Genomic DNA, 19,688 nt, shown 5'->3' with positions numbered 1-19,688 from the left:
TCCTGATAAATAATATTCACAATTCAGGATGACAATGAGGAAAATTAGCCTTCACCAAAGCCAGAAGAACACCAGGAATAAAAAGTATACCAGGAAGGTAATCTGCCAAAAACCTTGTTATGCTTAACTTTTCCCATCAGAAAGACTGAAATGAAGCATCTCTAAATAAATAAAAAAAAAAACTTTAAAAACCCCAAGCAAACAGAAAACAAACCAAGAAAACATACTGCCTAAACCCCAATTCAAAGTAAAACAGATTAATTCTTACTTATTTGTGAAGAAGTTGAGAGGGAAACAAATAATAGCACTGACTCTACTACTAATCCTATGGGAAAACTGTGGTCTGTGTCTATCAAGACCCTGCACAAAAGTTCCAAGAAAGACTGAAGTCTTTCAAATACTTTGTTCAATATTTTTACATGGGTTATTTGTAATGTGTTCAGCCAAAACTGACAGAAGAAACTCCTAAAATCTACATAACACTTACATGGCTTTTGTGACATTCATCTATTTGGTAGCTGAGACCTGGACTCTTTGTAACAATCAAAATATTACCCTGTATTCTGTGTGACTTTCACTTTTAAATGACAGAAGGATGGCAAAGAACTAAGACTCCAAGGTACCTATAGTTGAAGTGGGTGATACACAGTTTAAAATGACTACCACGAGAGCATGTCTGACTGAAGGATTTCCATCTGTATTGCTTCTACATGAGCTATTCACAGCTACTAGCTGGCAGACTGCTAAAACAATTGTTTGCACTTTATGGGCCATGGCCATGGCTGCATCTTGTGGCATTCAGTTGGTTGTTTTTATTTTTTTTTTTTGTTTTGTTTTGTTTTTGACAGGAAATATGGCTTTGGCTTTTATTATTTTCAGGCTACTTTTCAAGTATTTAATATATCACAGATAAGTCATTCTAACAAAAATATTGTTTATCAAGATGCATGGAGAAGAAAATTAGTTCCATTGTGAATTTAAAAAAATTCACCCCTACATATCCTTCTTTTTTTTAATCCCAATTTATTTGGCAGGAGGAGGAGGGACAATCTTGTCTGTGTTTTCAATAGCTCATTCTCTCTGAAATAACTCCAGGCAAAAGACTATTGAAATGTGTAATATGAACCAGATCATCTTTGACAAGTTCTTATATTGGTTATGCTCTAGCTGGCTAAAAAAACACAACTGAAAAATATGAAGAATTCTTATTGCACAAGAAACATTAGAGCCATATTTTTTTAGCAGAAAAGAAGTCTAAATTAGCAGCAGATGTAAAGCAAAAAAGTCATAGTTTTAGTATATCTCTCAGACATTATTATGCTTAGCAATTTGCTACCTTAGTGTAACTGGATATACATGAGATGAATATCAGACCTAAACATCTCACAGTGGGAAAATTAAACTTTATATGATTGCAGGGAAGTGAGGAGTTGCTTCTCACAGGAAAATCCATATACACATATGTGTTTGCCTTCTCTCAGGCTACAGATATTTCAAAACAATTTATTCTTAATAAAAATGAATTTTAGCTCTCTGGTATTTATGAAAGTTTTATGGTACTGCTATACTTGCACTGGATCAAAAGAAACAAATCTTTGTAAAAAATCCAAATAATAGTTTCAACCGCTTTGTAAGTTTATTGCTCTCAGTTTCAGTAGCTATCTCCCACTCTGCCATATTTATACAAGCTGAAGTGGTTGAAATTAAAAAGCATTTATTCTAGTGATTGTTCCAAGAGTGAGCATATAATTCCAAGAAATTGATATTTAGTGCAGATTGGCTGAAGAGTAGTAAAGATATTTGAGTTCATTCTGGGAAAAGAAAATCTTAGGTGTTATATAGAATTTGGATTAAGATACTACATACCGCTCATCTCACATAAACACATTATATAGTTGTTAAAAGCATTGAAGAGAGAGCAGATGTGCATTTTTAAGGCATTGTTTGAAAACATTCCAGGGACAGCATTGATGCAGTTGGAACTCCACATGACACATATTGCAGTGCTTTGGATGAAAGATGAGAAAAGCCAATCACATGGTGGTGGTAAAAGAGGGGAATACCGAAGAGAGGAGGCAGAACTGTGAAACTGGACAGCTTCAAAATGACAGAAACAGATATGGTTACAACAAAGACAGAAATACAGATTAATGTTGAGTAAAGAATACTTAGATCTTGATGGACTCTGAAAAAAGTTGCTATAAGAATATTTAGGAAGGAATCAATCCACCCATGAAATAGTACTCTGAGGTCAGTTAAAAAGAAAAAAATACCAGATTGAAAAGCAACAATGATATTTACAGAAAGTTTAGTTTGCAGTTGCAAACAAAGGCTAAAAAAAAATCTTTTTAAGGATTGTAACATCAACATTTCTTTCTAGCAAGAATTCATATTTCAAACTACAGAGTTTTCCTGGAAAGATTTTTTAAAAGTAGAACTTCTTTTATTACCTATTACTTTCTAAGAAATAGAAATGTCCGCCTTGCAATAGTTCTCATTAAATCTTAATTGTTTGTACTGTTGTTTTGGTTTCAATGCCAGATAACTCAAATATAAATGAAGGCGGCTGAGAAAATGGTTTCTTTGAATTTGTAAGTTATCTTGCTGTGAATAAAACCACAGCAGCAAAATCTATAGGTCTCACCTATACACATGCTTGAGAGACAAAATAATAGCCCATTTTCCCAAATGCACCGCAACATGTCACCAAGAAAGCAAGTTAGGAATTGGAAAATTTGCTGCTTTAAAGCAGGTTGAATAAATTCAGGAATTAGGAAAAAATAAAGAAACTAAGAGCACACAATGAACAGCTGTTGGTTGTTTATGGCTGCTTAGATGCGTACTGTGAATTTCTGGTATTCATCTAACAAATCCCTTGTAGTCTGCACTCACACGCAGAAACCACATATAAACTGATTAGTGATGGATAACAAACATCCCAGCTACAAAAACTTTCTCCTTTTTACTTTTTTTTTCCCCTTGTGCCACTCTGCCTCTTCTGTGGTTTAGTTCTGCTAGGCAGACCCTGTTCCTCTGCCTTCCATAGCACTCAGTGCATGTCCAGTCATTTCTTGAACAAGTCCAGGGATGGTGACTCCACCACCTCCCTGGGCAGTCCATTCCAATGTTTAACCACCCTTTCTGTGAAAAAATTTCTCCTAATATCCAAAAAGAGAAGAGAACAGAGAGAATGAGCATTCTTCCTTTACCTCACTGAGGTAAGTGTTGACCCTTTAGAAAATACTTAAAGAAGGGATTTAATGCATAACAGGAGCCTTGGACTCTGGTGGAGACAGAAATGTTGCACTCTGTTGTAATTAAAATATCTATTGTGCTTTCAGGTTATTTTGCTGCTTTATCAAATTTCATCCTATTGACCTTTCTCTACCTACCATCAATATTTAACCTTACAGAGACTAAATAAAATTTTTATGACACTCAAGAGTCTCCCATTCACGTGAGTTGTCCATGATCACTAAGCTTCCTAGATCACCCATACTCAGTTCAGAATGGACAAAGAAAATTCAGAAAACACTTTTCCTAAATAATTCATGCAGTTCTGCCATGCCAGCTCTTACTGACTTTTTAAAGAAAGCAACAATACTGCTTACAGAAATTGCTTTCCGCTTTCCTAGGGAGTAAAAAAAGCTTTTGAATAAAGCAGAATGAATAAGAAGGAGTAGAAGAGGCACCAGCAAGTCTTCTGGCAACACAGAAAATGTTTCTGGTTCTTGTAGTGGTTATTTACAGTGACAGCTGAAAACATTTAATTTGCATAATGAACAGACTGACATATTACCTTTGGATGCATCCAGAGAGATATAATTAGCTGAGAAGCCTTCAGATGCAATGCTGTGATCTGTCATGAAGGACAACGTCATCATGTTGCCACCACTAGTGAGAGATGGTGGAATTGATCTTCCACAGTATCTGCAGCAAAAAGATACCTCAAATTGAATGGCAGTACTTTATAAAGCATCTGTATCACTGGAAGAGAATTCAGCTTTCCTGTGAAGTTTGAATAGTTACACATACACAATTGTCTCCTTTGGATGATAGAGACCCCAGGCAAATACCCTGTATCATGGGACTAAATAGCACACTACATGTACAAAGGTACAAATCTGAAGTGTGGCAATATCAGAGAAGAAACTCTGACTTACATAAAATTGTCAAATTCTTATTGAATTTATAATGTGCTGCACCTACAAAATACTCTGTTCTTTTGTAGGAGTCAGAGTGGCTGGCCAAACATTAAGATTGCAAAATGTTCTTCATTATGAGAGTAATTTGCTCCTTATTTTCCAAACACTGCCATGTCAGCCAACTATTTTACAGTCTATAGCTGCAGCTGAATACTGTTCCCAAGTAATTCAAATGTTCTTGAATTACAGGGCAGCAAGAAAACCTTGTGTATACACCAATTGGAGAAGTGAAATAAAAGAAAATATTCTTCCCTAAGATAAAATCAGGTATCAGAAGAAAATGAAAACTAAATCACATAAAATGCAGGTTGTGGTCTAGTTTTTGTAGATATTCAAATGTACAGTTTTTAAAGCAATCTTTCTTTCATTTCTGCAAGTCTTTAAAATCCTGTATTTTCTGGGCAAAGATATAGAAATGCTTTTCAATTTATTTTTCATAAATCAAAATGTTAATGGAGTGGGTCAAAGCTAGCTATTGAAATCTATCCTTAAAAGAGCTATCCTTTAGACACAACTTTGTTTCTCTCAATATATTACTTATTAAATGTGCTTCTCCTTCTATGGTCAAGTAGCAAGCTGCCTTTGCTATTCTAGCAGAGAAATTGCTGCTACTGTTTCTGTGATGAAAAGAAAATAATCTACACACCAAACTTAAGGAAGCAAATTGAATGTCAAGACGTACAGAACAGTGCTTTCTCCTCAGTAACACAGATCTGTAGGCTAATGGACATATTTACCTTCCCAATTTTTGCTCAGTACTGTTGTCATATATTTCAAGATAATCCTTTCTGCAACTATAATCAAATGCCAAGTTAAATGACGTGAACGTCAGGCGGATAAAGTAGCCGGGTTGAATGTTGATAATCCAGGTACAGTTAATCCCATGTGGGTACACATCTGGATAACCAGGACTTGTAATGGTTCCTGATGGTCCAGTGAAAGTCTCTCCACATACTGCAGAAATTTAAAACATCAGATTAAATTATACATTTATAAAAAAACAGACACTTATGAAATTGGTTATTTCTCTTAGTGAAATTTCATAGTCTTTCTTTCTTGACACATACTACATGGCAATTGATTCAGAATTTATCTCCGTCACACCATCCTAAAACTTGATTGACAGTTGTTTTCAGTTTGTGGGAAAATTTGGAAAGTCCCAACAATCTACATGCCTACTACAGCAAAACAATCCTTACCTGTATCTAATGGCCAGTACTGAGCTCTGAAACCGAGGTTGGTAAGTGAGGAAGCTCTGAATTTGATATAGAGATTGTTCCGTGTGGATTGCACTCTAGAGGGTACAGATGTACCACAGTATTTCTCCAAAAGAGGAGAGTCTCCGTTGTTGCCATCTCTGACCTGAAGAACAGTGTATTCAAAATATTCTATAGAATTTTTTTCTTACATTCAATATTAAGCATAAAGTAATTTATAAGAACTATATAAAAGAGATTCTTAAGAAGTCAACCCTACCCTTTCTTCATGTGGTTTCTACTACAGGCACATAAAATATAACCTTATGTCTATCAGAGCAGCAGAGAAAAGACAAGATCTTACACCCTCAGCAGTAAATGGCACAAAAACCTTCCAAACCAGGCCTATCTGTTTAAAGAAACCTGGTAGCTGTCTTTGATTATCAAAACAGTCATAACATCTTTGAAGAACCAAGAAAAGCTTTGGGATCCCACTATGAACCTGGAAAAGCTTTTGTGACTGCTGGAAGGAGTGCTTGCCTGTCAAGAACTTCCACTTTGGTGGAGATGAGTATTAGAAGGAACTTGCAGATACATAGCTGGTATTTATAGTGCACGTGTATTGCTCTTTACCTCGATGTAGTCCGAATCACAAGTGGTTGTATTTCGAATGTCAAAGTCGGTGAAGTTAAGAATCACTGCTTTGGTAGCTGGCTGGGAGATGATCCACTCACAGGTCTTTGGGTGAGAGGACATCCTGGGGTAATAAGGTGAATGGATTGTTCCTGCTCCAGACAAGGATCCTCCACAGGCTGCCAAGAGACACCAAGAATCAGTACTTATGATGGATGATTTCAGGGAATGCATCGTAATAATTATGTGATATATAACAAGTGACACTATGAAATTTGACGAAAATCAACTCTAAACTATCTTATTAAAGCAGCTACTACAGATCACACAAGTGAACATACCTAAAAGAAAAAATTGTATACCATGTGTAAGTATAGCATAATGATGCTTGTAAAGAAGACCAAATTGTACCCATGAAAACTAATGGATTCGACTAATTTGTTTCACAGACAACAGATAAGCTTGTTGGTGCTTAAGAACTTAAAGACAGGCAAAATGAATGTAAAAATATTTAGACAGACTTGATGCTATAACATCTTTGGTATTTCAACATCAAGTGATAAATCATTAGTACCATATCACAGAATCATTAATAACATATCACAGAGTATTCTATGTTGGAAGGGACTCACAAGGATTATCCAGTACAACTCTTAAATGAATGGCCCATATGAATATCAAACCCACAACCTTGCTGTTTTAGCACCATGCTCTAACCATCTGAGGTAATCTCAAGGTCAGAAGCAATAAACAGCATGTTTCCGAGCATGCTAGGAGTGCCTAAAAGCAAACCTACTGCAGATACCTTTTTAAATAAATAAATTGACTCTGTTATGTTCTTTCCTTTCTTTTGAAGTTTGTGTTTAACCTATTATGTGAATAATATATCATGGAAACAACTGAAAGTGTCCAAATTACAGTAAGTTCACTGTGCAAATGACCAGTTTCACTTACCAACTTGATAAATAGCCCTGAAGCTAGTTCTCTGCAGAGAAGCATCAGACTTGAATTTGATCCAGAGACTATTGCTGGTAGAAGTGATTGCAGACATGAGTGTATTATGACAGATTTTTTTAATAAGAGGAGACATCTCACTGTCACCATCTCTAACCTAGTCATCAAAAAAGAGGAAAGCGTTAGATCATAAAAGCACTGGGATCTGATATCCAGATAAAACTATAATCTCCCAAGAGCTTCAACATAACAAAAGGAGTAGCTGATTTACATATTTATGAGTGTGCCATTGTAACTGGCACAAGCACAGGACTTATAAGAGCTCAAAGGAACAATCAGACGATGAGCACAGAAGACACTAACACATGCTGCTGTCACAGGACATTAGGATTAAATTATCTTCTCTATGAACCATGGTTTTAGCACTATTTGGGCCTATGTTTCCAAAAGAGACACCTTTAATATGAGACAGGTAGGGTGCTCACAAGTGATAGCTGTCAAATTTTTGCTAGCACTAAAATCTGCTGGGGAAAGAAAATGGTATTTTTTATTTTCTTGCTCTGGCCATGAAGTTTCCAGTAATTTTTGTATGGGACTTCTCCAGAACAAGCATCTGTCACATCACACCCATACATCAATGCAGGCTGACAGCTCACTAACAGGAGATGCAACTCCAAGTCCCTAAAGCAGTAAAGAGGCACACTGACATCTTTTCACTCATTTAGCTGAAGAGTTCAATGCATGGTAATGGCAATGAGGCTACATCAGGGAATCTGGCTTTTACATTCTGCCCTGCCTTTCTACTGACCTCAATCAATTTCCTAATCAAAGGATAAATGCATCTTATATATTTTCCCTAAAGTTGATTTTTTATCCTGATTATCAAGGGGAGTAGATGGGAAAGACTTATTTGTACCTCAAGATTCAGACCCCAAATCCATAGTACATGAGTAAGAATAGCTACATCCAGGGACCCAGGCAGAGCCCTGGTATATCTCTGAGGTGCACATCTCATTTCAAGTGGGCAACAACAACCTGAGGTCCAAAACATGGGTCCTCTGCTCTCTGCCCAAGCAAAAAATGCAATTTTTGTCCCAAAGATTCTCCCAAAAACAAAATGCCTTTTTATTTCTGTACAAGTGGTGGTAGTTCATGTTGCTGGAACTGCTTTTAAATGCGTCTACATGCTTTCAAAGCCAAAAAATCATTCCAGTGAATTCACTGGCAAACTAGGGACATCCAGCTTTCAGGTTCCCTCTCACCACCAATTCCTTCTTCCTCAGCTGTATTCATCCATGGGCTGGGAGAGAAGGTAAGGAGCCCTCATGAGTGCCCTGGTGAACAGGCAGTGGCTGGCCTGCTTGCCCAGCTTTGCAGTCTCAAACTGGTGAGATGTCTTTCTGAATATTGTCAATTTCTCCAGAATTTGAGTTTAAGGTGTCATAATTATTCTGGATTTACAGCAAAGCAGCTGACATCAGAATTGGTGCCAATATATTTAGTAAATTTTTGGAAAGTAGTGAAAACTTCCAGAGTGGTAATTCACAGGAGTTCACAAGTTTTTCTTGAGCTGATTCTCCTTACATTTTTTGTTTATATAGTCCAGTGACTAGTAATAAAAATAACAGGTTCTCTAAACCATGTATGTGTGTAGTGTCTTCTATTGCCAGTTAGAAGGACAGCATGTAAAAGAGGCTGCCTTGGCTAGCATCACCTCTGCATCATCATGTCATAGCCTTTCTCAAATAAGTTTTATTGCCTCTATTTTCTTATTGCAGATGCCTTCCTTACTAAGAAACTAAACATCCTGCCCTGAGCAAGTGCTGTGAGCTGTGTCTGGTCCCTGTGGGAAGTCTACAGATTTCCTGTTATAGCCAGGGAACGGAATAATCTGCACCTTTCTAAAGTGACAAAAGAGTTGTTGGAGTGACTTTTCAAGTAACTTAAACACCCAAAAGTTATCTCCCTAGATGAACCAGTGGGAGAGTATTTTACAAAAGCACACGTGAAAAAATCAGGCCTTAATAACAGAGCACAAGACTTTGGTTTTACTGACTGCCCCAGGCAGAAAATGTTGGTCTGATTTCTCTGCTCTGGGCTGAGTCACAGAGAGAGAGGGCAGGAGAAGAGGAGGGCAGAAGCATGGAAACTGAAGGGCTTGTGACTGATCAGCAAACAGTGAGGTAAATGCCTTGCTGAACTAATACAAACCAATGGTGTTCAACAGAAATGGTTTTGTTTTTGTGGCTGCTGTGAATTTAGCTGCTGTTTTGCCAGCAATTAGGCAAGAGGAGTAGCAGGCCAAACAAACAAAAGCTGTCTGTTTTCATTAAACACACTTCCCCTCTCACTTCAGAAACTAATTACACTTCATTCCAACCTAGGTCTTTGAATTACAGGAGGAGAGAAGGGAATGATGACAACACAGTAACATCTTTTAAAAATAGACCAAAAGCATAGAGCTCACAGGGCCCTGTTCCTCACTGGTCAAGAAGAGATTGAATACAAAACCAAACCTGTGCTGCCATTGAGCTGCATGGCTGCATGGCTGGACCCTGCTCTGGGGCTGCAGGGACGACTCCCGCGGGCTCCAACTGCGGCAGCGCCTGCACAAATCAACCACTGACTGTGCCCAGCTTGTTTTCCTTCTGTTTAGCTCTGCACAGCACAGGCACAGTTATATATACAGGCAGCAGTACCCAGCAGCCATCCCACACAGGATGAGGTGCTGGTGACTACAGAGAAATATAAGCAGGGTACGGCAGCAGAGGCCTTGAGACATGATGAGTCGGGCACGACGCAGAGAACGGGGATGCCATGACAGGAGAAGGGGCACTGGCCATCAGCACCGTGAGTTGTCAGGCTCTGAGGGCACCACCACGACTCACTGGGGCCAGCCTTGCCTCCTCCAGAGCCCTGCACCTGCCACTGTCCAGGAGCCATGTCAGCCCCGCAGGGCTGTCAGTCCCTGCCCTGACCTGACGCCCGGTCAGTCTCCATCTCCCCCAGCGCTGCCCTGCCGGACCATGGGCGCTGCTGAGGCAGCTCCCCAGTGTGGCTCACATCCTGGCCTGCCCCTGCTGAGCCAGCTCCCCAGTGTGGCTCACATCCTGCCTGCCCCTGCTGAGGCAGCTCCCCAGCGTGGCTCGCATCCTGCCTGCCCCTGCTGAGGCAGCTCCCCAGCGTGGCTCGCATCCTGCCTGCCCCTGCTGAGGCAGCTCCCCAGCGTGGCTCGCATCCTGCCTGCCCCTGCCCATGCCCAGCCAGCAGTGCCCAGGGCTGCCCTGCTCCCTGGCCAGGGCGCTGGCACGGGCGCTGCCCCGGCCTGCCCAGCGCTGCACCAGAGCTCGCCCGCGGCCAGCTCCAGGCGTGCGGACCGGCAGCTGGACACAACTGGGCTTAGGGATAACAAAGAAAATCAAAACATGATATCTCATGTACTTAAAAGGCACCCTACAGCTGTAAATTTGTATGTAACAAACACAACATTGCAAACTAATGAAGAGAGAGCTAGGAGTAAAAGAAAAAGTCACCTCTAGTAGATCACACTAAGTACTGATATTAGTATTGCATTATTACATTTTCCATATAGAAACATTCCAACTGTACCATTTTGTTTTCTTTGCCAGTTAGATTTAGACTAAGAACAATTCTTGAATTTGACTTGTAAGATTTCAGTTATGGCAACAATAAACTCCCAGCTTTACATATGTATATAGAATCATAGAATCATTAAGGTTGGAAAGGACCTCTAAATCTTAGAGCCCAACTGGAAACCAAGCTTGGCCAAGTCCACCACTAAATCATGTCCCTAAATGCCACTTCTACGCATCTTGTAAATACCCCCACAAATGGTAATTCAACCACTTCCCTGGGAATGTGTGTATAAATATTTATATTTCCTTTTAGTTTCCTTTTAGTGTCAGATTAAAATCTTCATTATAACATTTTGACTCCAGAAAATGCTGCATAGCAGCTATGGCATTATTTTGTTTTTCTTGCAGTTGACATTAATTTAGCAAATGTTCAAACTCCCCCTTAATCATGTACAGACTTCTAAGAACTAGTGTTAAGCTAGACAGGTTTTCTCATTCTCTTATCTTTGCGCCATCCAAATGCACCATCCTGCTCTTTCAGCCCCTGTGACTTTTGAACTCTAGTAAATTCATATACTTAGTTGTTTGATCAACACCTCTTTCTGCAGTGGCCCTTGGGACAGAAGTACATGCTCTTGTACACACTTGCATATCAACTGATTAAGGGAATCACCTCTATATAATTTGCTGAGCAACCATGATGACTCTCCAGCTCCATATGGGTGAAGTTGAGGAATATTTTTTCATCCTCTGGCTGTCGGATAATGTAAACACATTGTCGGTTGTTGATATAAGGGTTAGGCCAGAAAGGAGATGTGATAACCCCTTCACTCTCTGTGAAATTTCCTCCACAACTTGGATCTGCTATAATAAGGAAAAAAAAAAAAAAAAAGAAAAAAAAAAAAAAGAGAGATATTCATAAGTACAGTAACTCCTTTTGAGGCCACCTCTGTACAATGTCTGCAAATAAAAAAGAATCACTATATTATTAAAGAACAAGTGTTAATTACATCCATTCATGTGTTATCTCTATCTCAAGAATGTCACAGACCAACCTTTAATCCTGAGTATTTTACTTACCAGGAGATGTCGTATACACAATATGGAAGCCTTTATCAGTAAGTGAGTCATCAGAGTGGAAGTGAATAAATGCATATGGACCAGTGGTTTGGAGTGGGGGTGGAGATCCAGTGCTACAGTATTTACCAAGGACAGGGTCTTGTGGAAGAAGACCATCTCGAATCTAGACACAATGATAGATCAACATTTAGGATTATCAAATGTGTGCCAGATGTGAACAGTACCAGCACTCCTTAAGCTATCTCTGAGGCCCCAGAGGTATTATGGATGGCGGGTGGAAGGAAACTCATAGGAAGTTTCCTCTAAACACAGAGGAACCAAGAAACAGATCCACCAGTAAAGCTGTGATGCTGCTGCCAGGAGTTATCAAGAGTTTTGTGAAAGGGAAAGAAAGTATCGGGAGATCTACTGTTGAAGTGTTTTCTTGAAATCATGCTCTGCATTGCACACAACATGCTATTACAAACTGGCTTCTCATTTCCATGAAAAGGTATTGGCAAATTCTGTAAGCATTATGTCACACTCGACAAAAAGTCCTTAGCTCATACATCAAGTTGTGGATGGCTGTGAGCTACGATATGAATCTGTTAGTCTTAGATTCCTTTCCTGAATAGTTTCCCATAGGCTCGTTAATTCTCTATGGGTTGACATTTGACAAGGAGTTTGGAGACTGAACTTTGTACAAAAATGAAAGCTTCCCATCAAGTATCTGGCCTGAATCCCATCCTTTTTATCACAGGACTTCCATCGACTTCAGTGAAGCAGGTTCTCATCCCCTTCCTGTCCTATTGTCTCTGATTGTGCATGGATGGCTGGAATATGTAAATAAAAAGGAGCATTTCAACCCAGGATTAAATTTTCAAACAGTCCCCTTCTGTACATAAAAAAAGTTCAGAAATATCTTGTTTTGCAATAACATATCCACAAAATGTTGTCATAATTTACAATTACACTTTACCTCTAAATAGTCATAATCGCAGTTGTCATGGTGTTCCAGGCTCAGTGTGGCAAAAGCAAATGTGATGAGGAGGCCAGGACTGGTTGAGATGGTCCAGAAACAATTTCTGTTTACAGGATAGTTACCAGGATATCCTGGAGAGGTTATCGTGCCGTAAGTACCTGTCAGCTCACCACCACATTCTAGCAAAAAGAGACATAGAACAGCAGAGTGTTTATCACCACATGTTGGGTCAGAAGATGAATTGTCCTGTAGAGTCAAAACTAGCTACCACTTTGGGGTCAGAATAAATTAAAAAAAAAAGACCAAACAGACTAGCAAGTTCTTCTTTCTTTAAATTTTGCAGATAACCTTGCAATTTTAAAAGGAGAACTCTAAATATTTCCTGTTTTGCACAGTAAAAGAAAGATTATTACCCAGTTATGATGGACAAGCCTTAAAAAGAATAATCAGAAGCATTGTGTTTGGGTTGGATTTACAAAATTATTCTGAATTTCTGCACTTTGTAAATAGTCTCCATTTTTATCCTATCAAAAGACTAGTTCTATTAAAAATAAAAAAAGAAAAATGTAATTACAGATAAGGCTGTTTTATATACATGTAATAAAATAATGTTAGTGCATTAGTTTGGAATAGGAGGGGTACATCATGTGTCATACCTCAGGAATAGCTAGTTTAATCTCATCTATACTGCTCTCTTTGCTTTTTATTTTGTTAGTGCTATTTCTTCCTCCAAAATATCTGAAAAATTTTCACTTTTCAGTATTTGTATTTGTCAATTAGTAATTATCGATCTAATAATGACAATTGAAAGAAAAACCCCACCAAAAATCACATTCAAAGCATTTCAAGAAATATTTATAGACATAAGGAAATGGCATTTTTTTACCCTATGGTTCATTCAGGACAAAACCCAATGATCTATTTTGTTTCTAGATAATACACAGAACACTGAAGTGGCATTAATGTTATGTGAGATGATTTGAAGTTTATCTCTGGGAATGCATTGCCACACCATCTGGATCAATCACCCAATTAGCATTACCAAGAATTCAGGCAGAAATGCACAACAAATCATACCAAAAACCTCACACATGCTTTACAATCCAGTTCCCTGTAATCTAGCATGTTTGGAACATTTAGGCTGTTGTAAATTGTCAGTGGCAAAACAAGCCATTAACTTGCTTGGTCGGAGTACCAGATACTTCTGTGAGAGAAGATAAATGACTAAATGAATGGCATGCCCAGAAACACATGCTCTTTGGGGGATTCCTCACAGCAGGTATAAGGCAGCCCTAAAAAAAAAAAGCAGAAAGCTATTCATGCAGAGGCCTAGAGCTAGAGTTTGAAAGCATCTTCAAGTGATATATATATTTACATTTCAGCCTCACTCCTTTGAAAATACTGTCCTTCTGTTCCTAATGTTTCCTAATCAAAGGAAAGAAGTAATTCATTTTTTACACCAAAGCCTTGAAGATGTTTTGCATTTCATCAACTTACCAGGATCCTGAGATTCCCAATGAACAGTAAAACCTCCAGTAATGGTGTGGTTTGAGTATAACCAAAAATACAAAGAGTTGTGGGAACTGAGAAGCTCTGTAGGACCTGGGAAGCCACAGTATTTTCCTAGCATGTGCATTGATGCTGAAGGCCCATCATGGATTTGAAGGAATTCAGAGTTACACTGATTACTTGTCTCCAGTTGGAAGAATGGGAAAGTAACACGTAGAATCTAAGCAAGAAAACAAGAAATCTCTTTTCTCCATCTGCTGAGATACTATCTATGTAGAAACTTTATAGAGCAGATATAGGTAATCATGCGACTGTGAGAATCTATGAGCTTTTATGTAATTTCCTGAAATGTTCCAGGACAGAAAAGAATATTAAAGAATCTTAAAGGTCAAAATGAAAGAGAGAAGGTAGACAGACAGATAATTTAGTCAGTGAAGTTTTCTGGAGAGAGTATTATTTCTATAAACTAATAATTGAGATCATTTGCCCATATGTGCAAAATATATATATGTGTCAATTTCAAGCCATGTGAAAAGCTTGAAACAGAGCATAAAATACCTTATTCCAGGTTTCCCTAGGCAGTTTTTTTTCATCACAAAATTAGCATTTTTCACCCTTACTATGGTTTAAAGTGTTGTAATGGAAGTTAAAAGATTCAACGCTCTTGTTTCCCACATATAAAATCAATCTCTCTAAAGCCCATTCTGGATACTTAGTGACATGCACAGCTTTAACTTTGTTCAGATTCTTCACTGATGTGCCGTAATATGCTCTGCTGAAGACAGTAGTGATGCCCAGGCTTAAGGGTGAGGACATGTCACATACAGATATATATATATATATATATATATATAGATATATAGATATATAGATATATATATGTATATATATATATATACATATATATATATCTATATATATATATAGATATACATATATATATGTAATAAACCACTGTAAAGCATTGGTTTATAAAATTACTTAATTCATTCCACAAAATGTCAAAAATACATCAAATATTTAGATCCCAAGTAAGAAATGTAATGCTAAATTATGGAGTAGCATATTTTGTAGTTGTTATTTATAACACAGGTGGAATTGTTAGTTGCAGATCGGAATCAGAATATACATTTGTGTGCAACAGTTAAAAATTAATCCTTAAAAAAAAGTCAGATGCTGTTATTGCACCAAGCCATATGAATTAAGCATTCTATATTTCTGCACTCAGAGATTATCAGAAACATGAAATTGTTTTGGGGTCACAGAATCACAGAATAATGTGAGCTGGAAGAGACCCAGAAGGATCATCCAGTCAAACTCGTAAGTGAAGAGTTGGCCCACATGGGGATCAGAGCCAGAGCCTTGGTGTTGTCAGCACCAGGCTCTGACCAACTCACTTAGCTCAGGAACCACCTGTGGAGCCCATCAGAGCAGAGCTTTTCTCATTAATTTATTCACAGATCACATTCTAAAGCAATGTAGAACATTGTAGCTGGAGTAGGTTAATAAACTATAACCCTCAGCTGCTTAGGAAAAGCTTGGAAAATCAAACCCAAGCACATCCTTAGGCTGAGGAGCCTGTAGGCTTGTAAGGATCTAAAATTTATTCTTTTGAAAAACTATTTATTCTGAGGGGATAGGATCACAGCATGGGAACACATGTAGTATGAAGACAGTAATGTTTGCTCTGATAAGCTGAGGGATCCTACTACCCTACTGAGGGTTTCTTTAACCTGGACTCTATTTTACCTTGTTGGGAGTAGTTTGAATAACCCAAGCACAGCTGACCTCACTGCTGTACCACTGGCTGTTTGGGTTGTTAGGGTAACTGAAAGTCCCCCTCAAGCCTGAGAGGTATCCTCCACAAACTGCAAAAAGAGAGAGAAAATTAAATAGATTTTGTGCCATTACTCTACAGAATAAGCCAACACCTAACTTCTTTTTTGCATAGCTTTTTCTTCTTAAGCATTTAAAACAATATTGAAAATACCTCTATAAAAGGATCTTTAGGACTTCCTCTCAAGTGGAATGACATCTCAAAAAAGCACAAATTCCCCAAAAGAAAAATAGTTCTTGGAAAAAGAACAAAGTATCATTTGGAACATGTGGATACTGCCAAAAGATATTAATTCTGTCTCATGATAGTGTCCAAAAACTGCTTTGCTTCCAGAAGGATACCTCCAGATTGAATCTCTAAATTTTCCACTTCAATGAAATGAAAACATTTTGCATTTTGAAGTTAAGATGATGTAAAATTGTCTTTCTCAGAAGAGGTACATAATAGACAAGTTTTATGGTTCTATTTATCCTTTTTGGTCAAATTTCTGGGCCTGATAATCCCTCTCATGATATACCACGGTCTCTTCTCTCACTGAACCATTCAGTGCATGGGAACTGAGAAACCCAAACAGCTACAGAAAAATATGTCTGTAAAGCAGAAAAATACAACATACATATAGCTACAGTGTGCACCAAGCACCTGTAGTTTAACATTGAATTGATTCTAAAGAAATAGCCAATTGTCACCAAACTGTTTTGTTTCAAGAAGTGGTAAAAAGAATATAATTTTATTTGAAATATCTGTCTAAAACATCTCACCTTTTTTCAACCTGATTCAAAATGATCATGTAAGAAAATACATAATTTTTTCTTTATTAAAAACTAAAAGAACAGGTGGTACAGTATGATTCCTTACTGCATAAAAAAATGGATTTCTATCCCTTCATTATGAATGGCTAAAAATATTTTTCCCCCTGTGGGGAAATAATAAAATATTAATAATTAATCATAATAAAACATTACTAGTTAGATACTTCAGAAAAATAGATAAAAGCCCAAAATAGTTCTAAAATAGAGTGGATTTCACATGGGATCAGTGGAAGTTTTACATCCTGTATTACATTAAAATGTAATTTGCTTTCTTCTTAGCAATCTACAGTAAAAATGAGCCACTGTTGTCACAGGGACACTGGACTAACTGGAATGCTATCCTAACCTTGTTTAATTAAAGTTAATTACAAAAAAAGTTCTCAAACAAACAAAAGAAATTATATTGGGAGGAAAAGGGAAAACCTTGCAATCAGTATAAAACTGAGAGCCCCCCATTTTCATGCCTAACATTTCTTTCGTTACATTTCTGTTTGAAAACCTTTTCTGGCTTTTCCTCTTGACTAAGAACACCAGGACCTTTCGGCTTCATAACAGATGAAATAATATGCACAAAAGAGAAACATCAATATATTCTTTTGTTCTCCTTATACTGGATCCTCTTTCCCAACAGCTTCCCAGACAACTTTCTCGGGAACAGAGCTGCCTGGCATCTAGCCAAGGCTAGTGGGCCTGCAGATCAACTTCATTGTTGCATTCCTACTGCTAAACAAAACAGCTATAAACAAAACTCGTGGAAAACTCTGACTTGGAGGGAATTTGGGTTGGGACCTCCAATCCACCAAACACAGGGCTGTTTTTCACATCATAACTAAGTTCTTATTCACATGTTAATGCCATGCATCAATATCTACTTGCTGAAGCCGGCTGTGCCATGTCCCAGGAGGGAAGGAGGGGGAGGAGGTTCTGGCTGTACCTTGCTGGGCAGTCTGGCACTGTGGTCCTGTCCAGGCACTGGTGCACTCACAGGAGTAGCCATTGACCCCATCGGTGCAGGTTCCCCCATTCTGGCACGGGTTGCTGATACATTCATCAATGTTCTCTGTACAATTAGGGCCTGTCCAGCCTGCATTACACAGGCAGAAATAGCCAGAGATCATTGCCTACAGATATAAACACATCAAATAAACTATGAGCATGAATCACTTAAAGAAATCAACAGCGTCACCAGAAAGACTGATGTTTACACTTATTTTATGAGGAAATATTGTACTAAAGAAATAAAACCTTGGTTTTTTTGGCCTTGATGGTCACTGTGATTACCAAAATAAACATAAAGCCTAATTAGATTATCTATCTCTTTGGGTTTTTCTATTAAGTTATTTGTTAACAGGGCTCTTTCAAATTACTTTCTTAAAAATCAAAATCCATACCCTTTTATCCATTCAGAAAAATGTTTGATCATGCTGAAATCAAGTCAATCATATTACCTAAACCTTATAAATATCAAGGCAAGATAACTGGTTTATAAGTAATTTCTCTCAAGACTGTTCTCTGGGAAGTCTGTGCTGCAGATTTGTGGGCTGTCAACTTCCATTTTCATCCCAAGGAATGTTAAAGGGGAACAATTTCATTACCTTTTCAGCTTTATTCCTTATTCTATATGCCTCTTTTCCATTTCCATTGTTGCAACCTGTACTACTTCTCCATATAATCAAGTCTTTCCATATCTGTAACTGTTTTAATTTCATATGTTCTCTTACCTTATATCTCTTGTTTTATAGACACAATCTTTGAAGGTGAAGCAGATCATGGTCCCAGGTACACACTACAATCCCATCTTTGATGGCATACAATCAGTGTATTGCATTCTTTATTTGCTTTTCCATTAACTATTCGTGCCCTCTGATTCCCAGAGAAATTTTCAGTATGATGGAAGAGGGTTTTCATGTGTATTTAAAGCTCTGAATGTTATTTTAGAAAGTGTTTTCTGATCTGCATTGCCTGATACTTAATTGAAATTATATTTCCTCCATCATTATGCTGGCCAAATATAGCTCTGCTTTTTCTCTATTTTATTAGATGCTTTTGTAGTCCCATTACTTACATCTGTGTTATTATCTTCAGGTACTAATTTGTAGCCATGATTTCCCACTGTTGTATGTTAGGATATATTTAAGGGAAGATGTCATATCTTTTAATAGAATGACTAAAATGAGCTAAATAGTTAGAAAAAGTAGATAAGATCTGGGCACAACAGACCCTATAAATATCTTCCAATATGACTGAAGACACAGTAGATACCTATAGAATAGAGAGCAAGGAATGCTGAGAAGGAGTGGGGTGTAAGTGAGAGGACCATCACATTTCACACAGAAAATGGAAAGAGCAAGAGGTAATACACCACAGAATCATAGAAATATTTAGCTTGGAAAAGACCCATAAGATCATCAAATACAGCTGTCAACCTAACACTGCCAAATCCATATCTTATGTTTCATTTTCCCTGTTCCTCCAGGGACAACCAAAAGGAGAATATCTGCAGCCTAATGGGGATAAATGGGAAAAGACTCTACCGGATCAAAAAATTTAGCATTTGTGAATATTTTGGGAAAATCACCGTTGTAGATATCCTCCACCACAAAATCCCCAGCTCTGCAGCACAGATTTTCCAGAGCACAGCTCACCTCTCTAAGGAAGCCGAATAACCTTTCACATGGCCCACAAGGACAAACTAAATGTTGACTGTGCATGAGAATGAATTCATACCACCAATCAGTTTAGGTCCAAAAGACTTGGTTACCATCAGTGAAACCAATTCCTTTGAAACATCATTTCTACATTCATATAAACAGCCTGAGACTCCAGGAGTGCTCTCACAAGATCAGACTAGGAACTCATAAGTAACTCTGCTGGATATTAACAGTCTGAAAGTCAGCAGAGGTAC

At 38.0% G+C, this 19,688-nt stretch overlaps 1 protein-coding gene across 2 annotated transcripts in view; it reads right to left on the bottom strand.

The window, feature by feature from the left end:
• CUBN (cubilin) overlaps nt 1–19,688 on the bottom strand; it is a 148,571-nt gene that overhangs the window by 116,739 nt on the left and 12,144 nt on the right. For both annotated transcript variants that reach the window (XM_085565970.1, XM_085565962.1), the window contains 11 exons: nt 17,718–17,904; nt 15,884–16,002; nt 14,123–14,354; nt 12,623–12,804; nt 11,665–11,827; nt 11,258–11,448; nt 6,989–7,145; nt 6,035–6,213; nt 5,405–5,567; nt 4,943–5,159; nt 3,800–3,930 (listed from right to left, as the gene is read on the bottom strand). In XM_085565970.1, coding sequence (XP_085422096.1) covers nt 3,800–3,930; nt 4,943–5,159; nt 5,405–5,567; nt 6,035–6,213; nt 6,989–7,145; nt 11,258–11,448; nt 11,665–11,827; nt 12,623–12,804; nt 14,123–14,354; nt 15,884–16,002; nt 17,718–17,904 — 1,921 coding nt within the window. The remainder of the gene's footprint in view (nt 1–3,799; nt 3,931–4,942; nt 5,160–5,404; nt 5,568–6,034; nt 6,214–6,988; nt 7,146–11,257; nt 11,449–11,664; nt 11,828–12,622; nt 12,805–14,122; nt 14,355–15,883; nt 16,003–17,717; nt 17,905–19,688) is intronic.

Source organism: Lonchura striata, chromosome 2, assembly GCF_050655825.1.
Source record: "Lonchura striata isolate lonStrDom1 chromosome 2, ASM5065582v1, whole genome shotgun sequence".
NCBI classification, from domain to species: Eukaryota; Metazoa; Chordata; class Aves; order Passeriformes; family Estrildidae; genus Lonchura; species Lonchura striata.
Note: the sequence above shows the minus strand (reverse complement) of the source record. Positions and strands in the feature narration are given on the sequence as shown.